We start from the raw sequence: 24,717 nt of genomic DNA, 5'->3' as shown, positions 1-24,717 counted from the left end.
GTTTCACCATCTATTCCTCATGGACAAGCCAAAGGCTGATTTGTATATATTTTTTTAAACCTCTATTCCTGGACTCACTTCTCATTTCTAATCTGTGTGTACGTGTGTTGCATTTTTATTACTTTTTGTGCGTTTAATAACTAATAAACTCATTCTTCATTTGACTCAAGAAAGCCTGGTTAAATTGACTTCTTTTAAAACTTAAATACATTTGGACTGGGAAAAACTATCCACAAGAGAAGGGATCCTTTTTAAATTAATCTTGTTGTGACCAACCGAGGGGGTTGAATAAAGAAGGGGAGACAGTTCAACTCTCCTCACCTGGGAGTATAACAATTGGGGGGGAACTTTGCCCTGGGACTGATTGTAACAAATTAAACTCTGAGAATCAGATTCAAACTCGTAGAAGGTAACTTTAGGATTGATAGCAGGATCCTTTTCCTCAAATGAAGGGGGTAAATTTGACTTTGTGCAATAGTGCAAAAATGGGCGAACCCTTTTCAACAGCTGACTTTACATCTCTCCCAATGTTTAATCCTACTGAAGGCAATGGAAATACAAATGGCTGCCTCTGTTCACTTACATAATACAGCACAGAATTTTAGACTCACTGGCCAGAATTTTTCTGGTGGCGAGCAGGAGGCGGGGCCCACTCGCTGACACAAAAATGATGCGGGTTCTCCCTGACATCATCCCACCCCATTTAAATACTCAGGAAAGCGGGCGGATAGTGAAATCAGCCGTCTGCCCACCGACCTGTCAATGGTCAATTGAGGCCATTGACAGGGTAGTTAACCCAATTAAAGGCCCCACTGGTCCAACCTTAAGGCTGGTGGGCAGGCCAGGAGCCCCAGTGGGCTTCTGAAGAAACATGAGACCTCATCTACTGGCGGGATGAGGTTTCATGTCTGTTTTTAAAACATTTAATAAAGTTTCTGTGCTTTTTATTAACATGTTCCATCTCGTGTGACATTGTCACATGAGAAGGACATGTTAATAATTTTTTTATTTTTCTATTTTTAAACTTTATAAACCTTTCACCGATCTCCCTGAGACAGCACTTAGTTTCAGGGAGATGTGTGCTCTTTCGCGTGCATGCACGAAAAAGCGCACTTTGACAGTTGGGGAATCCCTTCCCCCACCCCCCCCCCCAACAGGAAGCACATAGCGCTTCCTGTTGGACAGCCTGCTGGGCAGGCCTTAATTGGTCTGCCCACTTAAAATGGCGGCGGGGGCCATTTTGGCAGCAGCGGTGATCGGCTGCCCGCCCGCTGGTGACGCCTGCCCGCCCATCAAGGGCAAAATTCTGTCCACTATTTGGACAACTGTACCTTCCACCACAGTGTAAAATCAGGTGTTGTGATATCAGGTCTGATTCCTGATGTCATCATGCCCAGATTGGGATAATGCAAAGACAAGCGGGGCACAAAGTCACAAGTTTGCCCGCCTTCCTATAAAGGCCATTTAAAGAGTATTTGAGGCAATTAACTACACAATTGACGGCGATTTTGTTGTTAAGCAATGTTATGCTGGTCGCACAGGATCCCTGGGGGTAGGGTTGACTTAGCAGCATGAAGGCGGGTATAAGGGCTGAAGTGAAGAAGACAGTGTAGAGTCAGAGACTGCATTCGAAACTACATGAGGGGTGAGGGAATTGGTCTGAGTTCACTTTGAGCGCACTTCTTAAGGGGAGCCACTGAAGGGTTCATCTTGACGGGAGAGATTTGGAAGTGGGGTACAGCCATAGAAGCACCCTAACAGGGCAGGCTGACAGGGAGGAGTCACAGGGAGAATGGACTATGGGAATAGTTCAGGTGGTGGCTCCTCAAGCGAGGATGACAGATTGGGAAGGAGGGAAAGGAGGGCAACAGTAACCTGCTGGCTAACTAACTATGTGGCATGGTGCTGCTGAAAGACCAGGAGTACACAAAGAGGGCTGCGGGCAGCTCAGCCCAAGGAGGAAAGCTTAACCTGAAGGGCGGATGTACTGGCAGCTCTCAAATTATCTCCACATGTCTGAGTGCCAGTGTCTTAGGCTGCAGCTCTCCAGGGAGGGGGTTGTTTCTATTTGTGAGATGCTTGGAGGGGACATAAGCTTCAATTGTGTGGATGATCATTCGATGCCTGTGGCAATGAAGATGACAGATGCATTGAATTTCTATGCCTGGGATCCTTTCATGGGGCAGTCGGAGATCTCTGCGACATATCACAATCAGCAGCCCATCATCTGCATTGCACTGTAACTGACGCATTGTTCAGGAGGGTGGACAACTTCATTAAATTCAGCATTGATGAGTGCAGCCAAACCAAGAGATCAAGAGGCTTTGGGTCATCACCGCATTCTGTAAACTGCAGGGGGAACTGGGACACATGTCCATCAAAGCAACAGTAGGACAACCAGGGGCATTTGCTAACCAAGAGGAATTTTACTCCCTTAATGTGCAAATCGTAGGTGACCACTGCCTGAGGATCGTGCAGATGTGTATGAGGTACCCTAGGAGTACCCATGATGCTTATATCACCAAGTACTCCCAGGTGCCACACAGCTGGATGGCTGGCTACTTGGAGACAAGAATTACCCGTTAAAGACGGGGCTCATGAGACCGGTCAGGCATCTAAGTACTGTTGTAGAGGAATAATACAATGAAAGTTTGTCATGAAGGTATTAATGTATATAATGTTATTGGAAATTATTTTAAATTGAACTTGTAGTAGAGTCTGTGTCTGTGGCAGCGTGTGTGGGTTTTAATTGGATTAAATCCAGCTAGTCTGGGTGCTTTGATGTATAGTAGTTTTGAGGTGTAAATAGTAAGGTAGAGGTTACATTTGCATCTTATTGAATAAACCATTCAAAGACTGAGGGTGAAATCTTGCACCAAGCTAGGAGACACAGTTTATATTGCTAACAAAATTGGTACTATGACAGGGGTTTTATTGTTAGAAGAGGTGGAGTTCAAAGGGCCTGGTGATACAATGAGAATTTACATTCAAAGGGAAGGCTAGATATACACAGAAGAGTTTTGTGTGTGGAAGTCAGAGGCATGTAATATCTATGCAGCCTGTAAGCCTTACACTGTGTCTGTGAAGGAACCAAATTGAAAGGGACCTCATTTTGAATTTGTAAGATAAAATGTGCTTTGCCTGGTGTCTGTTTAAGTCTATGGGTTATTGTTGCCTTGGGGAAGATTATCTGGGAATGATTAATTTGGGGATTTGTTTAATAGTTATTATGGTAGTAATTTGTAGATGTGTATGTGTTTAATTTCTTATTAAAATTAATAAATGTTTATTGTAATTTATATAAAAAATCTCTGGAGGCTTGTTGTTTCATTTCTGAATTCAGAGTTGCATCTGAACTATACCAATTGAAAATATAGGTTATGACAGTTGTTTAAAATTTCCCTTTGGGATTTTAAATAACTCAGCTGTTACCAACTGCTGTGTCATAACAAAGCAGTGCTTCTGCCAGAGTAGCTACTGAGAGGACCATTGGTCTTCTAAAAATGAGATTCTGACCCCTGGACTGATCTGCTGGCACTTTGCAGCATGCATTGGCTTGGGTCTCCTGTATTACTATTGTTTGCTGTGCTGAAGTGCAAGTATCTGAGGTGATGGAAGGTGTGGAGCAAGGATGTGAAGGTGAACACTCTGAGGTCCCCTCCTCTTCAGCAGGTCAATCATCAGCCCTTTGACATTGCAAATTATCAGTTTGCAGATATCGCTGCACCTCAGTGAGTTAAGTTCCAACATTGATGCTTGTGACAGAGGAGTTCACCTCCAGCCATTGTCCCACTGCATGGAATAGGTTGTTAGCCTTTACCGGCAATGTAGCCAGGTGCGACTGTTAGGAAATAGAGATAGTTTAAGTAAGTTATATATGTATTTGGGTGTATGATGAATAAGGTATATCTTTAATGTTTAAGTTTTATTTGTATTTCTGTATTTGTCTGTTGAGAAAAGGAAAAGTTGAGTTTTAGTTTCACTTTAAAAGCCATGTTTGTTTCCCTGCATTTCTAATGATATTTTTATGACTCTTGAAGGGGAGTAAAACAAACACAAGAGTAGGAAAAAAGTTGTGATGTTACCTAGCAACAAAGGTTCTGAGAGGGAGACCCACCCACGCGCACAGCGCAGAATTTTACACCATGCAGGCGGGCGCACGCTTGACCTGAACAGATGTGAAATTGCGCGAGTTGAACGTCGGGCGAACATTCCGACATCATCCCACACACGAGGCAATCTTCAGAACAGCGGGTGCTTGTGGCAGTCGGAAGCATGTCCGCCGACAATTCAGCGGGCAATTAAGCCCATTATGGAGACAATTGAAAGCGACTTTTCGTGGCCCATCCACTTTTACGGTTGGTGGACAGGCCAATTGCCTGGGCGGCCTTTACACTTTTGCTGAAAAATCGATCCAGGGCGGGATGAAATCTCCGTGAGGAAATAAAATGAAAAAGAGATATCTGGGGACTGGTTTTTTTATGAGGTATGCTTTCAGGTGCACGGTGGGACCATAGTACTGGACTGGAGCAGGAGAGCCGCCCTCTCCCTCTTCCACCCTGCTTAGTGTAAAACTCCCCCCACAGTGACTACACATGCAAGCAATTCACCCTGTTTTGCAACCATGAATATTTAACTCTGACCAGATTCAGTCAACAAATGACATTTCCATGGACCCAGCAGCACAGCAAACATTGCGATCCACATCAGCTATGTCTAAATTTGTCCTTAAAACCTTCAGTTCACTCTGAATAAATTATGCGTCCAGCTTCTTTTTAAAGGAGTTATTAAAGCAATTATTTCCAGGATACAGCAAGTGCATTAAATGAAGTTACATTTGTTCCTTATTTTATTCAAGTGCAGCCTTGGGCAACCTTGTTTTCTGTGCAGTTTCTGGAATCTAGTGTGTGAGGGCGTGTTAAGGGTAACATGCGAAATTTGGAATGTACTGCAAAAATCTTGCATAACTAGCCAAACAGTTAGTAAAATGGTATAAGGGGCACACTGCAGGCCATCCCAGAGATGGGGCAGGATTTTTAGGTCGGTGGGCAGGCGTGATCGGTGGGCCTGGGATTGGCTGGGAAACAGACCGGCACCCACGATCGGCCCCCGACCACGATTTCACGCTGGCTGGCCAATTAACAGTCAGCCAGTGTGAAGCACATGCTGAAATGCTCAGCTTTGCCGGGGTGGGTGCGGGAGGATGGTGGGCGCCGGCGTTAGTGTGGGCGTGGGAGAGTGCGGAATGAGAGCTTCCTGAAGGCAGACAGCTGAAGACTTTAAAACCAATAAATATAGTTTGTAAAATCAGGGAAAAAGTGTCCAAGCATCACAGTCAGTCACCTGAACATGTACATGATAAAAATGCTGTCCATAGATTTTAATAACGGAAGCCTCAGCCCGCCCTTGGATGAGGTTTCATGAAAAATGTAAAGTCCTCCTGGCCGATTCACCCGTCTGCCAACCAGAAGGTTGGATAGGCCATGAAAAATTGGAAGCACGTCCACTAACTGAAATATTGTGTGAGCATGGGATGACATTGGGATGCTCGCCCTACGTCATCTTGCGCAATTTCACGTCCAATTGGGTTGGGCGTGCGCCCCCATGCCAACCTACAATTTCTGCCCATGGAGTGCACAATTTCTGTGTGAAATAGGAGAAGGAGTAAACCAAGATTTGCAGACCAGGAACTTCAGATCAGATGAAATAACAGGAAGGGTCAGAGCAGCTCTCTCAGAGGATGAATGAGCTACCAATCGATAAACAAATTAACATGTTTATTTTGTAGAAATATTTTAATACATTATGCTGATGTTGCACTGCATGGATAGCAAGTTAGGCAGAAAATAAACCAAAGACAAGTCATCATAATTCTGTAACTGATGTACTTTAACCTTCCGATGATGGTGGCAAACCATAAGAAGCAAATGGAAGTCAGACTTACTTTTAGAGAAAATGTATTCATTGCCAGACATTCTTCTTAATCCATCCTGAAACATCAAATAAACAGCCTTACTTTGTGTATGAATGAATAATACTTAATACACAACATCAAAATACTCCAACAGTTAATTATTTATAAAAACAAAATCAATTTTCATTATTATGATTGACAAGCCTTAAAATAATGTCAAGTTTAACAGAAATAAATTTGAGGGGCAACTGTTTGAAAGAATAAATTTGAAAGTATTGAAGAGTTTATATTTCAGGATTAAAATTACTAAAATTTTAGTTATTTGAGGGAAAGCAGCCCATGGACCATTTTGACACCAAAGTGAACAAGTCTGCTGCTCTAACCTAACATTGACCCTACGCCAAATCAACCCTACTCCAAGGGGGAGAGCCTGAGGCCATATTGGCCAGGATAAAGATAAGCTTAATCTTTCTGAATCCTTCCGCAAGACAGTAGTCCCACTTTGGAATCATGATTTATTTCTCTGGGCTGGATTAGCATTCTAGGCCATGGTGTTGGAGCCTACACTTGGCCCAGAACTGAGCCTACATCTGCTCTAAGCTAGGCCTATCGTGGGCTCAACTGCTGGGATTCCTGTGAAATTTGGGAGCATCACAGACATAGCTGTGAAGTGCTGCTGCAATGTAAGTGCAGCAGGCATATGAAGCACACACCTCTTCTCTGTCTGAATACTCTGCAGTATTGTTGATAAGGCAACTTTACCAAGGCAAACTACTAACTCCAATCCTGTCCTGGGTGCCTTTTTTTTTATTCCTTCACTTGACGTGGACATTGCTGGCTAGACCAGCCTTCATTGCACAACCCTAATTACCCTCGAGAAGGTGGTGGTGAGCTGCCTTCTTGAACCGCTGCAGTTCATGTGCAGTAGTTACACCCACAGTGCTGTTAGGAAGGGAGTTCCAGGTTTTTGACTCAGCGACAGTGAAGGAACGGCAATTTAGTTCCAAATCAGGATGGTCTGTGGCTTGGGGGGGATCTTCCAGATAGTGGTGTTCCTATGTATCTGCTGCCCTTGTCCTTCTAGAAAGTAGAGGTCGTTGGTTTGGAAGGTGCTATCGAAGGAGCCTTGCTGAGTTGCTGCAGTGCATCTTGTAGATGGTACACACTGCTGTCACTGCACATCGGTGGTGGAGCAAGCGGGTGTTGGAGGTGGCAGATGAGGGGCCAGTCAAGCAGGCTGCTTTGTCTTGGATGATGTCGAGCTTCTGAAGTGTTGTTGGAGCTACATTCATCCAAGCAAGTGGAGAGTATTCCATTACACTCCTGCCTTGTGCCTTGTAGATGGTGGACTGGCTTTGGGGAGTCAGGAGGTGAGTTACTGATTGCAAAATTCCAGCCTCTGACCTGTTCTTGTAGCCAGAGTATTTATATGACTAGTCCAGTTCAGTTCCTGGTCAATGGTAATCCCCAGGATGTTGATAGAGGGGATTCTGCGAGTCAAGGGATGATGGTTGGATTCTTTCTTGTTGGCGTTGGTTATTGCCTGGCACTTGTGTGGCACGAATGTAACTTGCCACATATCAGCCCAAGCCTGAATGTTGTCCAGGTCTTGTTGCATATGGGGACGGACTGCTTCCATGTCTGAGGAGTTGTAAATGTGTAATCAGTAGCGAACATCCCCACTTCTGATGGAAGGAAGGTCATTGATGAAGCAACTGAAGATGGTTAGGCCGAGGACATTACCCTGAGGAACTCTTGCAATGATGTCCTGGGACTGAGACGATTGATCTCCAACAACCACAACCATCTTCCTTTGCGCTAGGTATGACTCCAACCGGTGGAGCGTTTTCCCTCTTATTCTTATTGTCTTCAGTTTTGCTAGGGCTCCTTGATGTCAAACTTGGTCAAATGCTGCCTTGATGTCAAGGGCAGTCACTCTCAGCTCACTTCTTGAGTTCAGGTATTTTGTCCATATTTGGACCAAGGCTGTAATGAGGTCAGGATCTGAGTGATCATGGTGGAACCCAAACTGAGCATCAGTAGCAGGTTATTGCTGAGTAAGTGCCACTTGTTAGCACCGTCAGTGACATTTTCCATCACTTTGCTGATCATCATGAGTAGGCTGATGGCTGGGTTGGAATTGTCCTGCTTTTTGTGTACAGACATACCTGGGCAATTTTCCACAATGCTGGGTAGATGTCAGTGTTGTTGCTGTACTGGAAGAGCTTGGCTAGGGGCGCGGATAGTTCTGGAGCACAAGTCTTCAGTCTTCATAAGCCTACAAGTTAAAATTGCAGGAAGCAAGGATGTCCGCCCCAAGGTGGCAAATTCCTTTTTAAATATACAGGTCAGGCTCCAGGGGCATCAGGGCTCTAGCTGCTATTTTTACTGGAAACCTGAACAGGCTCCTCCAATAGCACCTCCCAAAACAGCAAACTCTAGCACCCAGAAGAACAAGGACAGCAGGCACATGGGAACACCACAATATGCAAGTTCCCTGCAAACCACAGACCATCTTAACTTATATCGCCGTTCCTTCACTGTCGCTGGGTCAAAATCCTGGGTGTCCTTTCCTAAAAGCACTGAGGGTGTAGCTGCACCACATGGACTTCAGTGACATAAGAAGACAGCTCACCATCATTTTCTCGAGGGCAATTGGGAATGGGCAATAAATGTTGGCTCTGCCAGAAATGCTCATATCCCTGAATGAGTTTAAAAAAGGGGAGCACTGACGGCTCACCCAACAGGACAAACTCGCCAGAAGCTAGATCATGGGCCAGAAGCGGGTCAGCAAAGTAGTTTTTAAAATACATCATAAGTTTCCTTGTGGCCAAGAGAGCATGTGCAAAGAAACCTTGGGACTCCCTTAACCTGTGCCTCTTCCTGTGATTGTGCTCCCACCTTTACCTACTTGACTGTTGGGAATCATTCTCGTTTGTTGACCAAGCAGTGATTTTCTTGGTTTTGGCCAGGTGTCAGTGCCTGGATGTGGAAATGATGCCCAAAAGTTAAAATCTTTCCATCTGTGACATGAGCTTGTTAGTTGCCCAGGCCACTTGTGCGTAATGATCCTGTCCCATCATAAAGCCGGGGTCTACATTACAGTGAGGGATGAGCCTTACACAGAGTTTGTTAGGCTGCAACCTAAACTAATAAAATCTCCCGTTCTTGGTGGGTGTCTCACTTGCCACCTGAAAAGGCCGTGAGACACCTGCGCTGACTGTGAGGAGGAAGATAAATGCTGTTAGGAGGATATTGCAGAGTGGGGGCTGTGGGAAGAACAGGGCCAAGGGGATTGGCAGCAAGGGTAGAGTGGTGTTGGTGGACACCCCCCCTGCCTCATGTCCTTGCCCTTGATAATGCACAGATTAGCGCAGATTGAGGGACACTCCCTTCAAGTGACATGCAGCCCGCACAGTTTTACCAGTTGTGCAGGCCACATGTCAGCAGGCCAGCTTGGAGCTGGGAAGATTGAAGTAGAGCTGGGAAGATGCCCTTAAGTGGTTGTTAATTGGACACTTTGGAAACTCAAGAGGAGGAGGGGTGGGAAGGTCCACCATCGGCCTTCCTGCCCAGAACTTACTTCCGGTGGAGGTGGGAAGGCTTTGGGTATCGGTACTGATGCACCAAATTTTCAGGTCCAGCCACATCCTTCCTCGCCTCTTGCAGGGGCAGAAGATCCTGGCCAGAGGTATGAATGGCCACTTGGCTATAAAGACCAACTTACACTGTTGCAACAGTGATTCACAGGGGAACCTGCATAATGGAACCACCTAAAATCAGCCACAAGCAGTCATTCTAGACAAATTTAATTACATGTGGCTTTAAACAGTTAATTCTCTGACTCTACTGGCAAGCAACCTTGACGTATTTCCAATATACTCCTCTGCACTGAAAATGCGTTGTTGCAAAATTACCCCGTGCGTTTAAGGAAAACATAAAGATGTGTGTAGTCTTGCCATCTTCCCTCACCCTTCCCAGTTTCTCCTCTGCTCTCCTAGGGCTAGTGACTAATGCTTGTTACAGTTCCACTCAAATGCTGGTTCTTCATGTGTGAGGCCTGATGATCAGTGTTGGTGGAAATATTCAACTGTGGGGCATCACAGCTATAGTTAATCCTGGTTGCACTGAATGCCCACATATAAATAATGTGATATCTGGGACTGGTTTTGATTGCCTGAATGGATCAGAGGAATTTTCATTCCCTCATTGGCCCTGAGTTTTCCTGAATTTTTGCCTCTCCCTGGAGATAACATACTGGAGGGTGCTATGAAGGGACTAATCTTAATGCTGCAGGCATCTTCAGCGTGGGAGGCTTGATGGTCCAACTGTTTTTTCCTTGACTGTCATTTTTTTGTAAGTTTGTAATAAAAAAGTCTAAATGAAGAACAACCAGGTATAAGAACTCCTGACTGATATTTCCTTCTTTCTAATCCAAGGTTAGAGAAACTACTACATTGTGGTTTAATCAAATGTTGTAGTTTTTTTTCGTTCATTCAAGGGTGTGGGAATCGCTGGTTGGGCTGGTATTTATTTGCCCATCCCTAATTACCTTTGAGAAGATGGTGGTGAGCTACCTTCTTGAACCGCTGCAGTCCATGTGGTGTAGGTACACTCACTGTGCTATTAGGGAGGGAAAGGTAGTCAGAGATAGATAGGAATGTAGAATTTGAAACACAAACTGGTCAGCCATGATCTTATTGGATAGCAGAGCAGGCTTGAGGGGCCATTTGGCCTACTTCTGCTCCTATTTCTTACGTGTGTATATGAGTTCCAGGATTTTGACCCAGTGATATATATAATGGTCTGATTCTAAAGTGAATATTTCTGCGACCAATACAATACTGAATAAAATGTACAAGTTTGAAAGGTGTTCCTTACTAACTCACAGTCATGAGACCTCCAACAAGATTATTGGCATGGGGATCATCATCTTTGGTGCCGAGCTGTGGTGAGTAGAGCTCAGTTGTTCTTAATATTTCCAGAACCCTGTCCAAAGCTTCAGCAACTCTTACTGGACTGTTCTCTTGGGCAGTGTTGATTATATTGATGACCTTTGAAAATGGAAAAGGAGGAAAAATAATTACCTTTCCAGGAAGCCTCTGAGTTTTAAATCTAGAATCAATAATGTGCATGTACACAAAAGCTGTTATCCTTTGAACCATGAACAAACATTGCAGAGAATTTTAACCCAAAATTGATCCATTCTAATCCCTAATGCTAAAACTCTATCTCACCAGATAGCAACTATATTACCTTAACCATTTGCAGTGCTATTATCTTAATAAATTCTAATTATTCTGTTCCAATTCTCTGCTTTTTCAGTCATGTTTGCATCTGCCCAGCGGGTGTTGGGACTTTAGACAGATTACAAAAGTTAAAAGTTCCTATGCACTGGAAGTTAGGTTGTTAAACAACCCCAATCCCTCAACCTCCCCCAACTCCCACCCTACTCCAAGGGCTGATTTTCTCATCTCAACAAGGTGATAAAGTGCATCAGACGGGATTTAAAAATGGCAGTACAGAGGTGTCTTGAATCATGGGGAACCATGATTTGGACTCAGGATCCATTTGAAAGGTAAGTTCAAATGGTGTTTTCAACTTTATGTTATAACAAAATGCTTTATTATAAGTTATATATATATTTAATGTAATGAGTGATGATAGGATTTTCATTTGTAAAGGTAAGTAACCATTAAATAATGTGGCTTCCAGATTGTCACTTCTGACATCTGGCAAGCTGTTGAGGCAATGAACAACATTGTGAATGTGGGTAAAGTTTACTGATGCATTATAGCACATTATCCTGGATAAAGTACTATTCTGCATTGTGCAATAATGAAACCAAGAGATAACGGTGTGAAGGGGGAGGTAGTGGCATTGGGAGAGGTGGTAGCATAGTGGTATTATCGCTGGGCTAGGGTTCCAGAGACCCAGGATAATCCTCTTGGAACCTGGGTTTGAATCCCACAGCAGATGGTGAAATTTGAATCCAACAAAAATCTGGAGTTAAAAGTCTGATGATGACCATGAAACCATTGACGATTGTTGTAAAAACCCATCTGGTTCACTAATGTCCTTTAGGAAAGAAAATCTGCTGTCCTTACCTGTGTTGGCCTACATGTGACTCCAGACCTGCAGCAATGTGGTTGACTTGTAAATGCCCCCTGAACAAGGGCAATTAGGGATGGTCAATAAATGCTGGCCTAGCCAGCAATACCTACATCCCAGGAATGAGTAAAAAAAAAGTGCCAAAAGCTTTGATTTTTTTCCCCCTCCATGTTCAGCTCAGCTGCCCTGTTTCAAAGGTTTGACAGCTGGCTGGTCTTTCATTATCTTTGAAATTCAGCTCATCCAAGTCATCTCTTAGCTGTTTCATAGCCTTGATAGATGGCTGTGTTGCTGACTATGTTCAAAGGCTTTAATATATTTCACTTAGGAAGGTTTTTGACACGGTTGTTCAATGGAATCTCATTATGAATGCTTGGCTGAGTTCCAAACCCACAAATAGATTCAGTTCAGCAGAGCTGCTTATGTAGTCATTCAATGCAATCTCATTATGAATGTTTGGCTGACTTCCAAATATACTGATGAGTTCACAAGGGGAATGCGAGCTTGGTTATTTTGACAGATTTACAAACTGTTAAGAGGATTAAGTTTTTTAAATAGATATCAAGTGACGTTTGTTTATTTTTTCAGAATTCTGAGCTTTCAAAGGCTTCCAAATGTTATTATTGGGGCTCATGAGTTCATTTGATAATAGATACTGGATGAGTAGGTTGGGGGGGAGGGGTTATGATGATATGTGAGGCGGACACAGCAGTGGTATGTGGGTTTGGGGGAATGAGCAGGTTATGGGGGATGTGGGGGTTAAGGGATTGAGGGTTAGGGTGCTTTACACTCATCTCCAGAACTGAGCTGATATCTCGGTGAACAGAAGCAGGCCTTTTAACTTAGCCAAGTTGGCAATGGCCTATTTCTGTCTCCACCTTGGGCCTGCTGCTTGAGGCTGCAGGCTTGACTCCAGCCTGTCCCTGACTCCCTGCCATGAAAATAGCACCAGCTGGCACTATTGGTCAGGGGGTAGGGTCATGATGCCGGGAAATCTCCTGAAAACTGATTCCGGCCTCCGAGATGAAAATCTGACCCCAAGGGTAGAATCATCCCTGATTTGCACAAAGTGCAGTAGCGGGCGGGTTAAATGATGTTTTACCCATCGGCTGCAATGGCGACTTTTTATGCTGTATCGTCCCAAACGTGCTGTGTTAATTATGCATTCCTGGGAAACACGCCATTTTCCACGGCAGGTGGACTTTTAATCGCCCGCCACGCCATCATCTTGCCGCTTCATCACACTGGGCGTCATATCTAAAGTCCAGCCACATGCGTATCTCTCAGTGCTTCCAGCCCACAACTGCTGCAAAGAATATATAGTCCTGATAGGTAAAAAGGCTGCTGCCCTCCAGATTCCATGGTACATCCCCCAAGTGTCTTTTGGATGCAGTGGAGGCTCGCCATGATGTCCTCTGCTCCCGCTCTGATTGCTGGATTGGGAGCTGGTGGCAACGATGGTCAGTGCCAACGCCCTTCAAAAGAGGACAGCCACCCAGTACTGCAAGAGGATGAATGATCTCCTCTGTTCCGCCAGGGGAAGTAACTCCACTCATCACTCTCAACTCACGCGCTTACAAACTCATCACAAATCCACAGGGCTCTCACTCGCTGCCGGTTCAAGGGACATCACCTTTCACTCTCTCACACACACCTTCATGGCCTGTCCATGGGCCCACTTCATCACCCACACATGCCACGCATACTTATCATTTGGCCTGGCAGGTGTTCTGCTTACACTCTCTTCATCTCTATTCATGCAGGACAAGCTGGCACACAAGAAATGGGAGAGGTCGCAGACTGGTGGGGGAATGCCTGAAATCAAGGTCCTCACGGAATTTGAAAACAGAGCCATCCAGCTGGCTGACAATGATCTGGACTATTCCTGTGCTGACGGTGGGGTTGGCGGTGCTCTACCAAGTGAGGATCCAGCAGTGTAATATCCATCAGACTATCATGCTGTGAGTGATGTGTCCTGTTTCACAGCTCACTGTCATGCACAAATTATCTCCCCTTGCTTCTGTAGGCACACCTGGGAAACAGTCGATGGAGTCCACGACCCAGGGCCTCCAATCAAGCCCCCAAAGAAATCTCCTTGAAGTCCCATCACAGCGCTCACCCACACCCTCCACCAGCGCATAGACACACACCTGGGTGAGACCTAGCTTTACAGTAACATCAGGACCACAATCAGGTGAGCGCATCTCACTATCTGTCTACAGCAAGCGGCTGCAGGGAGTTCCCAGGTGTCCGGCACTTGGAGGACTGCTGGAGGCCAGAAATTTGCTGAGTCCGAGTCAGATGACGAGCCTCTGGATTCGATCATGTCACAGTTGCTGGAGCTGCAAAGGCAAGCTCGAGAACATCAGGAAGGGATGTCCACTGCACTCCTCAGATCGCAAAGCACGATGGAGGAGTCCATCTGCCCTCAGGCTGAGGTGATAGCACCAACATGCCAAGGTCAACACTGGTAGGATGGCAACCGTCATGGAGACCTTGGTCCAGGACTTCGCTCCTGCACCGCTGCGCAGGCTCAACTCCATTGCTGACGCCATAGTTGGCCTCCAACAGTGTGTACATGAGAGGATGCAGGGCAGATCAATCTCACTCCAGCTAGCCCTTCTCCTCAAAGAGTCAGCCGGGGGCCCATGGGCACCCATAGGAAGGAGCATCAGCAGGTGTACCCCCTGGGGCCATCCATCCAGGTGGCTCTGGGAGTGTCCAGCCCATCCAAATCCCCTCTTCCTGTGACCTCAGCAGCTCCAGATCCGCAGGCTGAAGAGGGTGCCACTGCCGCACAGCAGGACCTCGAAAGCAGGCCAGAGCCCTACAGGTCTCGGCTCACCAGAGGACATCTACCAAGGTCATCATAGACAGGGCACAGCAGTCAGCAGGCTGCCTCCATCTCTGCTATGGATGGCCAGGGTGCACCAAGATGCAGCGGCAGGGTTAGGAATGTTAAGAAGAATTAGTTGTACAGCCTGGGCATGGGTGTTAATCACTTGTACATAATGTTCGCTACTGTCAATAAACTCCCAAGAATGTCTCCCTGCCTATGGCTCCTTGTTCTGATGAGCAGTGTTCTTGTCACTCAGATCTGAGATCTTTCTGTACAAGATAAAGGCAGGTGTCTCAGTGCAGAGCCTCTTCCCTGTGCTTTGTGCAACCTTCAGACCAAAATGATGGTCCGGCCTCACATTCCCTGGACACGTTACAGACGCCTGCACCTCGACGGTGCATGTCATGGCAGCCAGAATGTTGTGGGCAGGCACCAGAGAGTTCTGTCATTCTCTCTCTCAGCTCTCAGCGCCTTTAAGGTGGGGCTGGCCCCCAACTCTTCAGCATCTGTGACCAGTGACGCTGTGCTCCTGAAGGACTCAAGTGCTGAAGGTGGACAAAGGATCAGATGCTTTTAAAATTTCATGGCTGCGTCTCTATAATATGACCCTGCTCACAAGCTGCCCTCAGCCAGAAAGGAGTCAGACATTCACATAGGCTATGTGAAGATCTATGGAGTGTCCTCACTGCATGTCATCATCATCCTCCTACAACTGAGCTATTATTAGGGCTTCCGCTGTGTCTCCATGACAGGAGCATTATCACAGAGGGTATGTGCATTGCCAAAAGCCAGACTGGAGTCAAATGTTCATAGATGCAATGTGACGATCCATAGTGTCTCCTCACTGCATGTCGTCATCATCCTCCACAAATCTAGCAGCAATGAGGGCTTCCCGTGTGCACCTGCCTCATCTGGCCAGTGCGAGGGTCTCACCCCATCATCATTGCCTTTGAGGACCTCCTCACCCTCATCATCGTTAGCATCCTCCTCATCGGAGGAGACCTCCAGCTCCTCCTCAGCCAGCTCTTCTCCCCATTGCAGCACCAGGCTGTGAAGGGCACGGCAGACGATGACGATGCGTGACGCCCTTGTTGGACTGTATTGCAGGGCTCCACCAATCCGGTCCAGGCACGGGAACCTCATTTTCAGTATCCTGATGGTTTGCTCCACCAAATTGCGAGTTGCAGCATGAGCCCCGTTATACCTTCACTTTGCTGCAGTCTGAGGCTGCCGCATGGGTGTCATCAGCCACGTGCTCTGTGGGTGGCCCTTGACCCCGAGGACCCATCCCTGCAGCTTCTATGGGCCCTGGAAGACTTCAGGGACATGTGACAAAATGCGAATGTAGGAGTCGTGCACACTCCCTGGAAACCTTGCGCAGTCCTGCAGGATGCGTTTGTGATGGTCGCACACCAGCTGCACATTCGGCGAATGGAATCCCTTGCAGTTGACATTGTTGACCACGTGTTGTGATGGAAATCTGAATGCCACGTCAGTGCAGTCGATGGCACCCTGCACCTGTGGGAAACCCCAGATCTGGGCAAATCCAATCGCTCTTGCATCCTGGCTGTCCTAATACCGGGCAAAATGTACAAAGTTGTGTGCCCTCGCAAAGATGGCATCCGTGACCTCATGGATGCATTTGTTGGGGGAGGCTTGTGATGTCCCACAGGGGTCACCTGTGGAGCCCTGAAAGGAGCCATTGGCGTAAAAATTGAGCACTGCTGTAACTTTCACAGCCACTGGTAGTGGATGCTGTCCATGTCCCTGTGGCGCCAAATCTTGCAGTAGTTGGCAGATATGAACAACCAGTTCGCTAGATATGTGCAGTCTTCAGCGACACTGGAATTTGGTCATCTGCAGGAATGAAAGACTGTGTCTATTGACCCTGGGTCTAGCTAGGCACTGACCAATGACAGCTCGCTGTGGCTCTTTGGCAGTGTGTGCATGAGCTGCAGCCGCCCCTTCTTCCAGAGGGTGCTGCTCCTCCCTCTGCCCAGCCAGGTGCCTCAGTCATTCTCTTCTCTGTTGACTTCGCTCTCTGTACGCCACGAGTCATACAGCTGTGTCACCAGGCTCCATGATCCTGATGTACTCCTCCTGCAGGATGAAAGAGACAGATGTGTGGGTTAGCCTGGGTGTACTAAGAACCTGTCTTGATTAAGTCTGAATGCCCCTTAACACATCCCAGAGAGTGCTGGCCACCACTTGGATGGTCAGAGTTTAGTGCGCTGCACAGCTGCCCGAAATCCCACCCACCTCCACCCCACTCCACCTTACCGATTGGCGGCAGCTTTGCCCATTGGACTGCATGCTGCCCTCTCAGCTCAGGCGTAGGCATTCTCCTAACAGACTGCACTATTAGCTTGAACCATGAGGGAGACTGGTCCAAAGCAGGATGATGACATTACAAGGGGCTGTGAACACCTCCACCAGTGACTGCTCCACGGCCAGCTTTAGCAAGGAGAACGTGCCCAGTCATCCAACTGTTCTGCAGTCCACTAAAACACTCATTACTTTGCAGTCTGTGTCTGAGGGGTGAAAAGCTGTGGAGCACTTGGTGGCACTTTGATGCTTCTACGTTGCTCGAGTGGGCAGAGAAACTACAAGCTCGACTCCAATCATATCGATGTGGCTACGCCCAAACTGTCTCAGCTGCAGTGGAATGGTCACTTTATACAAGGTTTCCCTAATGCGTGGCCGCTTCCCTCACCCAACCCCCACCCCCCCCCACCCTGCATGTGCTTGTGCACTACGTTCAACCGCAGGGCAGCCCTTGCACCATTCCCCCCACCTCCCACCAACAATGCGCCTCAACCTTGAAGTCCAACAGGCGACTCGGGCGAGCACTCCGCAATGTTACTGTGTACTCACCTCTGAGTTCCCCTCAAAGTGCAGCCCTCCAATGCACACATTTTATATGCTGTTGTGGTGTGCAATCATGCTGATGTGGGTGGATGATCCAGCAGGGTTTGGCGGGGAATGATTCTGGCCGGTTGGTCTTATAATGATATGTAGATGTATCACAATGAAGTTCTCGACATCCGATGGCGGGAAATGCAGCCTGCCAGCGGCAGGTGGAGTGGACAATTGCAAACCTGTTTCATGACGTTGTTTAACTGATTTTTGGCCTTCTAGCCAAACTGTCCGCTCACGCCACCAAACACGCTCGACACCAGCAGGCTCAGAAAATCCCGGCCCTAGTATTTTAGCTTTTCCCTTGGGAGGTGCTAACAAATGCTGAGGTGCATCTCTATGGATCCCAGCAGTCCTCTTATACCTTGTTAAAGTCCCTATTCAGCAAGGTACTTAGTATCATAAATGAAACAGCTTAGTGAGAGGCCTTGCAGACCATCATGCTTGTGCCAGCTCTTTGGTAGTGCTATCCAATTAATCACACTTTGCTACTCTTTCCTCATGGTTCAGAATTCTTTTCCTTTCATGTATATATCCAATGTCATTTAGAATGTTACTATTGAATTTCCTTCCACCAGCCATTCAAACAGTGCATTCTAGATCATACCAATTTACTCTCAAAAAAAGTCTTATCATTTCTGGTTCTTCTGACCATCACCTTAAATCTGTATCCTTTGGTTACTGACCCTTCTGTCACAGAATTGTCTCCATTTTTACTGTATCAAAATCAGATATGATTTCGAACGCCTTCATCAAGTTGTCTCTTAGGCCAGGATTTTCCTGTCGGTGAGCAGGGGGGCAGGGCCCACTCACCGATGCATAAAATGACGCGCGGTGATGTCAGGCGGAACTCTTGACATCACCGCACCTCATTTAAATTTTCAGGTAGGTGGGAGCTCAGCAAAATCAGCTGTGTGCCCGCCGATCTGTCAATGGCCAACTGAGACCCTTGACAGAGTCATTTAAGTAATGGACCTGCCCGCCCAACCTTAAGGTTGGCGGGCAGGCTAGAAGCCCTGGCGGGCTTTAGAAAAAGCACGAAACCTTATCCACAGGCAGGATGAGGTTTCATGTAGCTTTTTAAAAATTTAATTAAAGTGTTTTTAAAAGTTATGGACGTGTCCTAACTCATATGACAGTGTCACATGACCGGACATGTCAGGAATTTTCTTTTTCTATTTTTAATATTTTTTACAGGAGAGCCTATCTCCCGGAAGCAGCACTTAGCCTCAGGGAGATGAGTGCACTCTTCCATGCGCATGTGCCAAAGAGTGCACGCTCGGGTTTAGGGAATCCCCCCGCCCACACAGGGAGTGCATAGAGCTTCCATGCGGACATTACGCTGGACAGGCCTTAATTGGCTTGCCCACATAAAATGGTGGCACGCCCCCAACTGGGGGCGCTGATCGGAGGCGTGACTCTGTGTGCCCGTTCTTCAACATCCCCCCCAACGGGGGGAAAATTCTGCCCTTAATCTTCTCTGCTGTAAGGAGAAGAACCCCAGCCTTTCCAAATAACTGAGGTCCCTCACCCCTTGAAAGGAATTGGAGAGGATAGAATAGGTAAAGAGGAGCCACCTGCAAACTTTGAAATTATACCCTATATACCCAAGTCCAGGTTAGTAATATATATCATGAAGGGCAGCGTCTGAATACCAACTCTTGGGGACACCACTGTATACTTCCGGCCAGTTTGAAAAACACATACACCGCTACTGCTTGTTTTCTTTTTTTTTAAAAAACTATAAAATCTGTCCCTTAGCCAATTTTCTATCCACTCCACCATTGTCCCTTTAATTCCTTACAAGTTTATTATGTGGTACCTTATTGAAGGCCTTTTGAAATTTCATGTCTACTTCAACCATACTACCCTTATCAAACCCCTCTGTCACTTCATCAAAGAACATAATCAAGTTAGTCAAACATGATTTTCCTTGTACTCCCTCCTTCACCCTGGTCTCCGATACCCCCACTATGAAGCCTTATTTCAGCTTCCACTGGCGTCTGATCCCACCCCCAGATCCACCAGGATTGGCAGCCCACTTGATTGCACACCCATTAATCAGACTGGCCTCCAGGGGGACAACTGATCAGTGACATTGTCTACGTGCTGTGAAGTTAAAACTCTAATGCGTGTGAGAATCCTGAATTCCGGGTTTCCCATGATGTTCTGATCACCCCACTCCTGGCGAGTCAGCTTAGTAAAACTTCTACCTGAAAGGCTCTAAAAGCCTCCCTATCACTAATGTTAGGTCAACTGGTCTGTAGTTGTTGGGTTTTTCTCTCTCCCCTTTTTTGAAACATGTTGTAGCATTTGCAATCGGCCAGTCTTCCGCCACCATCCCCTTATTTAAGGAGCATCAGAATACACTGCAGTTATTAATTATTTGTAAAACAAAATCATTTTCCATCCATACTTCCCTCAGTAATCTCAGGTGATTTCCAAAGGGACTGGATGACTTTTCTATCTTGAGCACTGCCAACTGTTTGATTACCTCGTCTTTACCTATTCTTATTCTATCCAATATCGCTACTAACTCTTCCTTTACTGCTACATTGGCAACATCCTCTTCTCTAGTGAAGACTAATGCAAAGTGTTCTTTTTTGCTGCTCATTCCCTTTCTTAGATCTCCTCCGTATTTTCTGTATTGTCAGCCTTTTATTTGTCACAAGCCTCCTTTTTCTGTTTCTTTTTAATCTCTTGCCTGTACGGCCTTCACAGCTGGACATGACCTTTATTTGAGGTCCCCACAGGGATGCATTTTACTGTAGGGACTTTCTAGATAATGATCATCATCTTACCTTCTTCAGTTTAGGAGCATAGAGACCAACTATGATGATCTGCCTGTGACCCAGTGGAGATCGGGCATCATGGAATCAATTGTTTTAACTTTTAGAAGAGCTTTGAAAACATAGATCCATGAGGTCTACCACGACTTCATTGCCAAGGTATCCATTGTTTATGATCATGCATTTTCCCATCCTTGCATTGTAATACATTGACTTCTCTAGTAACTTTGGTCCATTTTTTGGAAATTGGGGGTTTCCAGTTCTAGAAACCATCTTTACCCACCTTCTTTTCTTTTTATAGAAAATGTGCTAAGCACAAGGGTTTGCTTTAACTATTCCGCCCAGCACTAAATGTGTTAAATGCATAAATGTAAATTTGTACTTCCCTTGATTTGACATGCAATTATTTGTTTATGCTATTTGAATGACACGGCATTTGAGAATTTCAAAGACATTCAGAAATGGTTGCTATATTGGAGTCTATGTTTGGTTTGCACTGTTTGAACTTTTCCACTAAATTCCAAAACAATCCAATGGACACAGTTCATGGAATGGAAATATTACCTTATTGAAAATACTTGTTAACTCACCTTTGTGATTGGAGCTTCGATTGTCATGGAATGAATCCTTGCCATTGAAGAATGCCGTCGGTTGAATGAACTGCCTGGAGAAATGAGTACCAAAGGAAGGGCTTTCAGATGTCCCACACTGATAACATGCCCAGATTTGACAATGGATTGAGTATTGAGCACTTTGTGGCACAAGATTATGTGATAATTATAGCTTCCAAATAAATTCAATAAAAGCTAACGACATAACATGGGCCTTCAAATAACTCACATCTGCTATATAAATATGAGAACAGCATTCACCAATAAAGATTATTTTCTGTGAAAAAATATTATGCAACAAATATTTTGATTTTAATCATTCTAATGAAAATGAAATGGGTCATAATTTGCTGTAGCAGGCAATGGTATCTGTTGTTAGTTAGACCTGCCTTTGTATGTATAGATTTTAAAAATTGTTACATGGCAAATTGCTGAAAGTGTGAGATGATAAAGTTACAGTGAGGGAAACAGGGCAAATGTGTATCTCCTTTACCAATCAGATTGAAAAGTTATGAAATATACGGTTGCTCAGACTGAGAAGGAAGTGTGAATTAGAGTGGTTGGATTCAATGTCAAATCACGTACATAAAAAGAAATAAGGAGAGGGACAGGAAGATGGGATAATGAGAAAGGGGATCAGGATAAAGAAAGGAAAAGAAAAACATAAGATTTTACACTTTTAAGATCCGTGAAGCAATGAAGTTCCATGCTTATAATAGTTAATTTTCAATTTGAAAAAGATGTTTGGCAGTAATTTACATTTAACACATTGTTTAAAAGGTATTTATATTTGAAATAACAAGACTTAGCTTCCTATGGCAAAGAGTTCACATCTACCCCACCAATCCAGCAACTACACACCATTCAACACATTTCAATGATGGGACAGGTGCCAAAACGCTATTTTCACAAGGCTAACAGCAGAGTGGCACAAATTGAACTGCAACATTTGGATATTAGCATTTAAGCATGAAACTACTGCTCACCTGAAGCTGTGTAAATAGTGCTGAGGGCCCTAAGTCTCACTGATATTTTGAGAGCAAATGTTGGCCTGGTAAAAATTGTGAAAACGGTATTCTTACCATCACTTCTTCTTGATGTTATTGATCTGACATCAATGGAACCTTTCCGCCTATCTTTATGTCTAAATGACTGTGAATCTGTGAAGAAAGAACATGATGATAGTCATGCAAGTTTTCTCCTTCCTATGTTACAACAGGCAAGTGTCACAATAGATGCTCTGGTCTGTTATAGCCCAGAATGAGGGTACAGAAGATAGTATGTTGGATGCAAAAGTGGCTATTATCAACTTAATCAGGGTAAAATGGAACATATTCAAGGTCCAGAGGATTGTACATTGTAGTGGCCTGTATTCTTTGCTGACAATGGAAGAAATGAACAGCACTAAATAGTAAATAAAGTATTTAAAATATATTAGGGTTTAATGATCATGTTTACAAATGAAAGTCCTTGATATTCTCTGGGCTAATTTAAAGTAAGATTTAATCCCTGCTACCCTTTGCTGCAAAATTTCCCAACTGACAAAGCACAGCTTTCCTCACTCCTCAGTTGTGATCTTCAAGTTGGTTACTTTTCCCACACAAAGCAAGGGTCTCAATCAGAGAGCCATGATCTTATAGGAACATAGGAACAGGAGTAGACCATTCAGTCTGTTCTGCATTCAGTGAGATCATGAGTTATCTGCGACCTAACTCCACATACCTGCTTTTGCCCAAAATCTTTTCATTTGTTTTTATTCATAAGAGGCATTGCTGGCTAGGCCAGCATTTATTGCCCAACCCTAATTTCCCTTGAGAAGGTGGTGGTGAGCTGCCTTCTTGAACTGCTGCAATCCATGTGTTGGTAAGTACACCCACTATGCTGTTCGGGAGGGAGTTTCCTTTAATATCTTTGGATAACAAAAATCTATGTATTGATCTATGTAGTGGCCCTGGGATTGGACCAAACATACTCCACCCTCACTGTTGTCAGGAATTAGAGCCACATCGAATCCCAGCAGCAATTGCAGCAGGCTCCCTAACTGTCCTGGAGTTCTCCCTACCCAACTGGAAGCCAAACTTGTTTATCAGGCTGACATCCGGATGGGGAACCTCAATGGAGAAATATTGCACACTTTGGATGTAAAGGCCATTAGCATGAGGGGAAATCCAGACCTCTGGGTGGGTTTCCTTCTAAAACTCCACTGCCCCATGTCAATATCCCAGCCTTGACATCAGAAGTGACTAAACACTAGCACTTAATAAACCAAAAGCAAAAGTTTGAATTGTCTCACCTGATTGAGAATTTTCTTCCATATATTTGTCCTCACTGTGCATATTATGGATCTAATGGGAAAAATATAATTCAGGATCCAATATGAAAAGAAATGAACATCATAAACATGATAGAGATGTAAGAAATTATAAAACATGTTGTGCTGTAAAATCAGGTTCGCTGATCACACCTTCACAGTATTTTTTATATATCTTAAAGATAAGTGAATAATTTGTCCACAAGTGGGACTTTTATTGAAATGTCATGAAGTAAGGTATTGGGATACTCAAGTATGGTGGTGGTGGGGTTGGGGGTGGTGGTGAAATCACACAAATCAGTGAATTAATAGTTAACATGCCTATATAAAATTATTTTTTCTTCTATTTAAAAAGTTAAAATAATGACCAAAGGAGTTTCATGCAAATACATTAAGCATTCACATATTCATATATGATGGAGATAGAAGGCCTGGCTAAATGAGTACTTTGTATTGGTGTCCACCAAGGAATAGGGCTCAAATCTTTGGTAAACAAGGATACTGTATGATGTAAAAACTGTTGAAGAGGAGGAATTAGAAAGGCTGACAGTGCTTGAAGTGACACCTGGTCAGAATGGGATACATCCTAAGTTCCTGAGTGAAGTAAGGGTAGAAAATGAAGAGGTGTTGGCCACGATCTTCCAAACCTCCTTAGGTATAGGGGTAGTGCCAAAGGACTGCAGGATTGCAAGGTCTTGTTAAGTGTTAAAAGATCACTTTTGGAACAGACAGGTGGCACAAGGAATATGCCCTGATGGAGTACACATTATTAAGGAAAACAAGGCAAAATAATGTAGCAAAATAAAGGTCAGAAAAGAAAGCCAGCAACTAATAAGGGTCTATATAAATAGGAAAATTCTGAAAATGCCGCAAATCTACATCAGGTCAGTCAGTGCCTTAAAGAGATAGGTATACTTTTCATCTGAAACATTTAATTTATTGCTCTGTTTCAGATTATGCTTGACCTGCAGTGGACTTTGAGCATTTTCTGATGAAATTTCAGATTTCCAACGTTCACAGCTTTTCTTTTCATCTCAGCTAATTCACTGGTCTTAGATTTTTTTTGCTGTTCAGGAGAGAGCAGGAGAGTCCTGCCTACGGTCATTGTCAAATTATTTTTGTGGGCTTCCTCATCAGGCACAGGCTTCTGGCATCACCTGAGCCTGAAGGAAGCCACATGTATATAAATTTCCACTTTGATTTTGAGTATTATTAGGTCAGAATCT

General features: G+C 44.9%; 1 protein-coding gene across 2 annotated transcripts in view; it reads right to left on the bottom strand.

The window, feature by feature from the left end:
• Positions 1-24,717, bottom strand: part of pde8b (phosphodiesterase 8B) — a 359,526-nt gene that overhangs the window by 45,233 nt on the left and 289,576 nt on the right. For both annotated transcript variants that reach the window (XM_041186070.1, XM_041186069.1), the window contains exons 11-15: positions 23,474-23,525; positions 22,263-22,340; positions 21,160-21,233; positions 10,804-10,968; positions 5,945-5,990 (exon numbers count right to left, since the gene is read on the bottom strand). In XM_041186070.1, the coding sequence (XP_041042004.1) occupies positions 5,945-5,990; positions 10,804-10,968; positions 21,160-21,233; positions 22,263-22,340; positions 23,474-23,525 (415 nt within the window). The remainder of the gene's footprint in view (positions 1-5,944; positions 5,991-10,803; positions 10,969-21,159; positions 21,234-22,262; positions 22,341-23,473; positions 23,526-24,717) is intronic.

Source organism: Carcharodon carcharias, chromosome 4 (assembly GCF_017639515.1).
Source record: "Carcharodon carcharias isolate sCarCar2 chromosome 4, sCarCar2.pri, whole genome shotgun sequence".
Lineage (NCBI taxonomy): Eukaryota > Metazoa > Chordata > Chondrichthyes > Lamniformes > Lamnidae > Carcharodon > Carcharodon carcharias.
The sequence above is the reverse complement of the archived record's forward strand: the minus strand, read 5'-3'. Positions and strand labels throughout refer to the sequence as shown.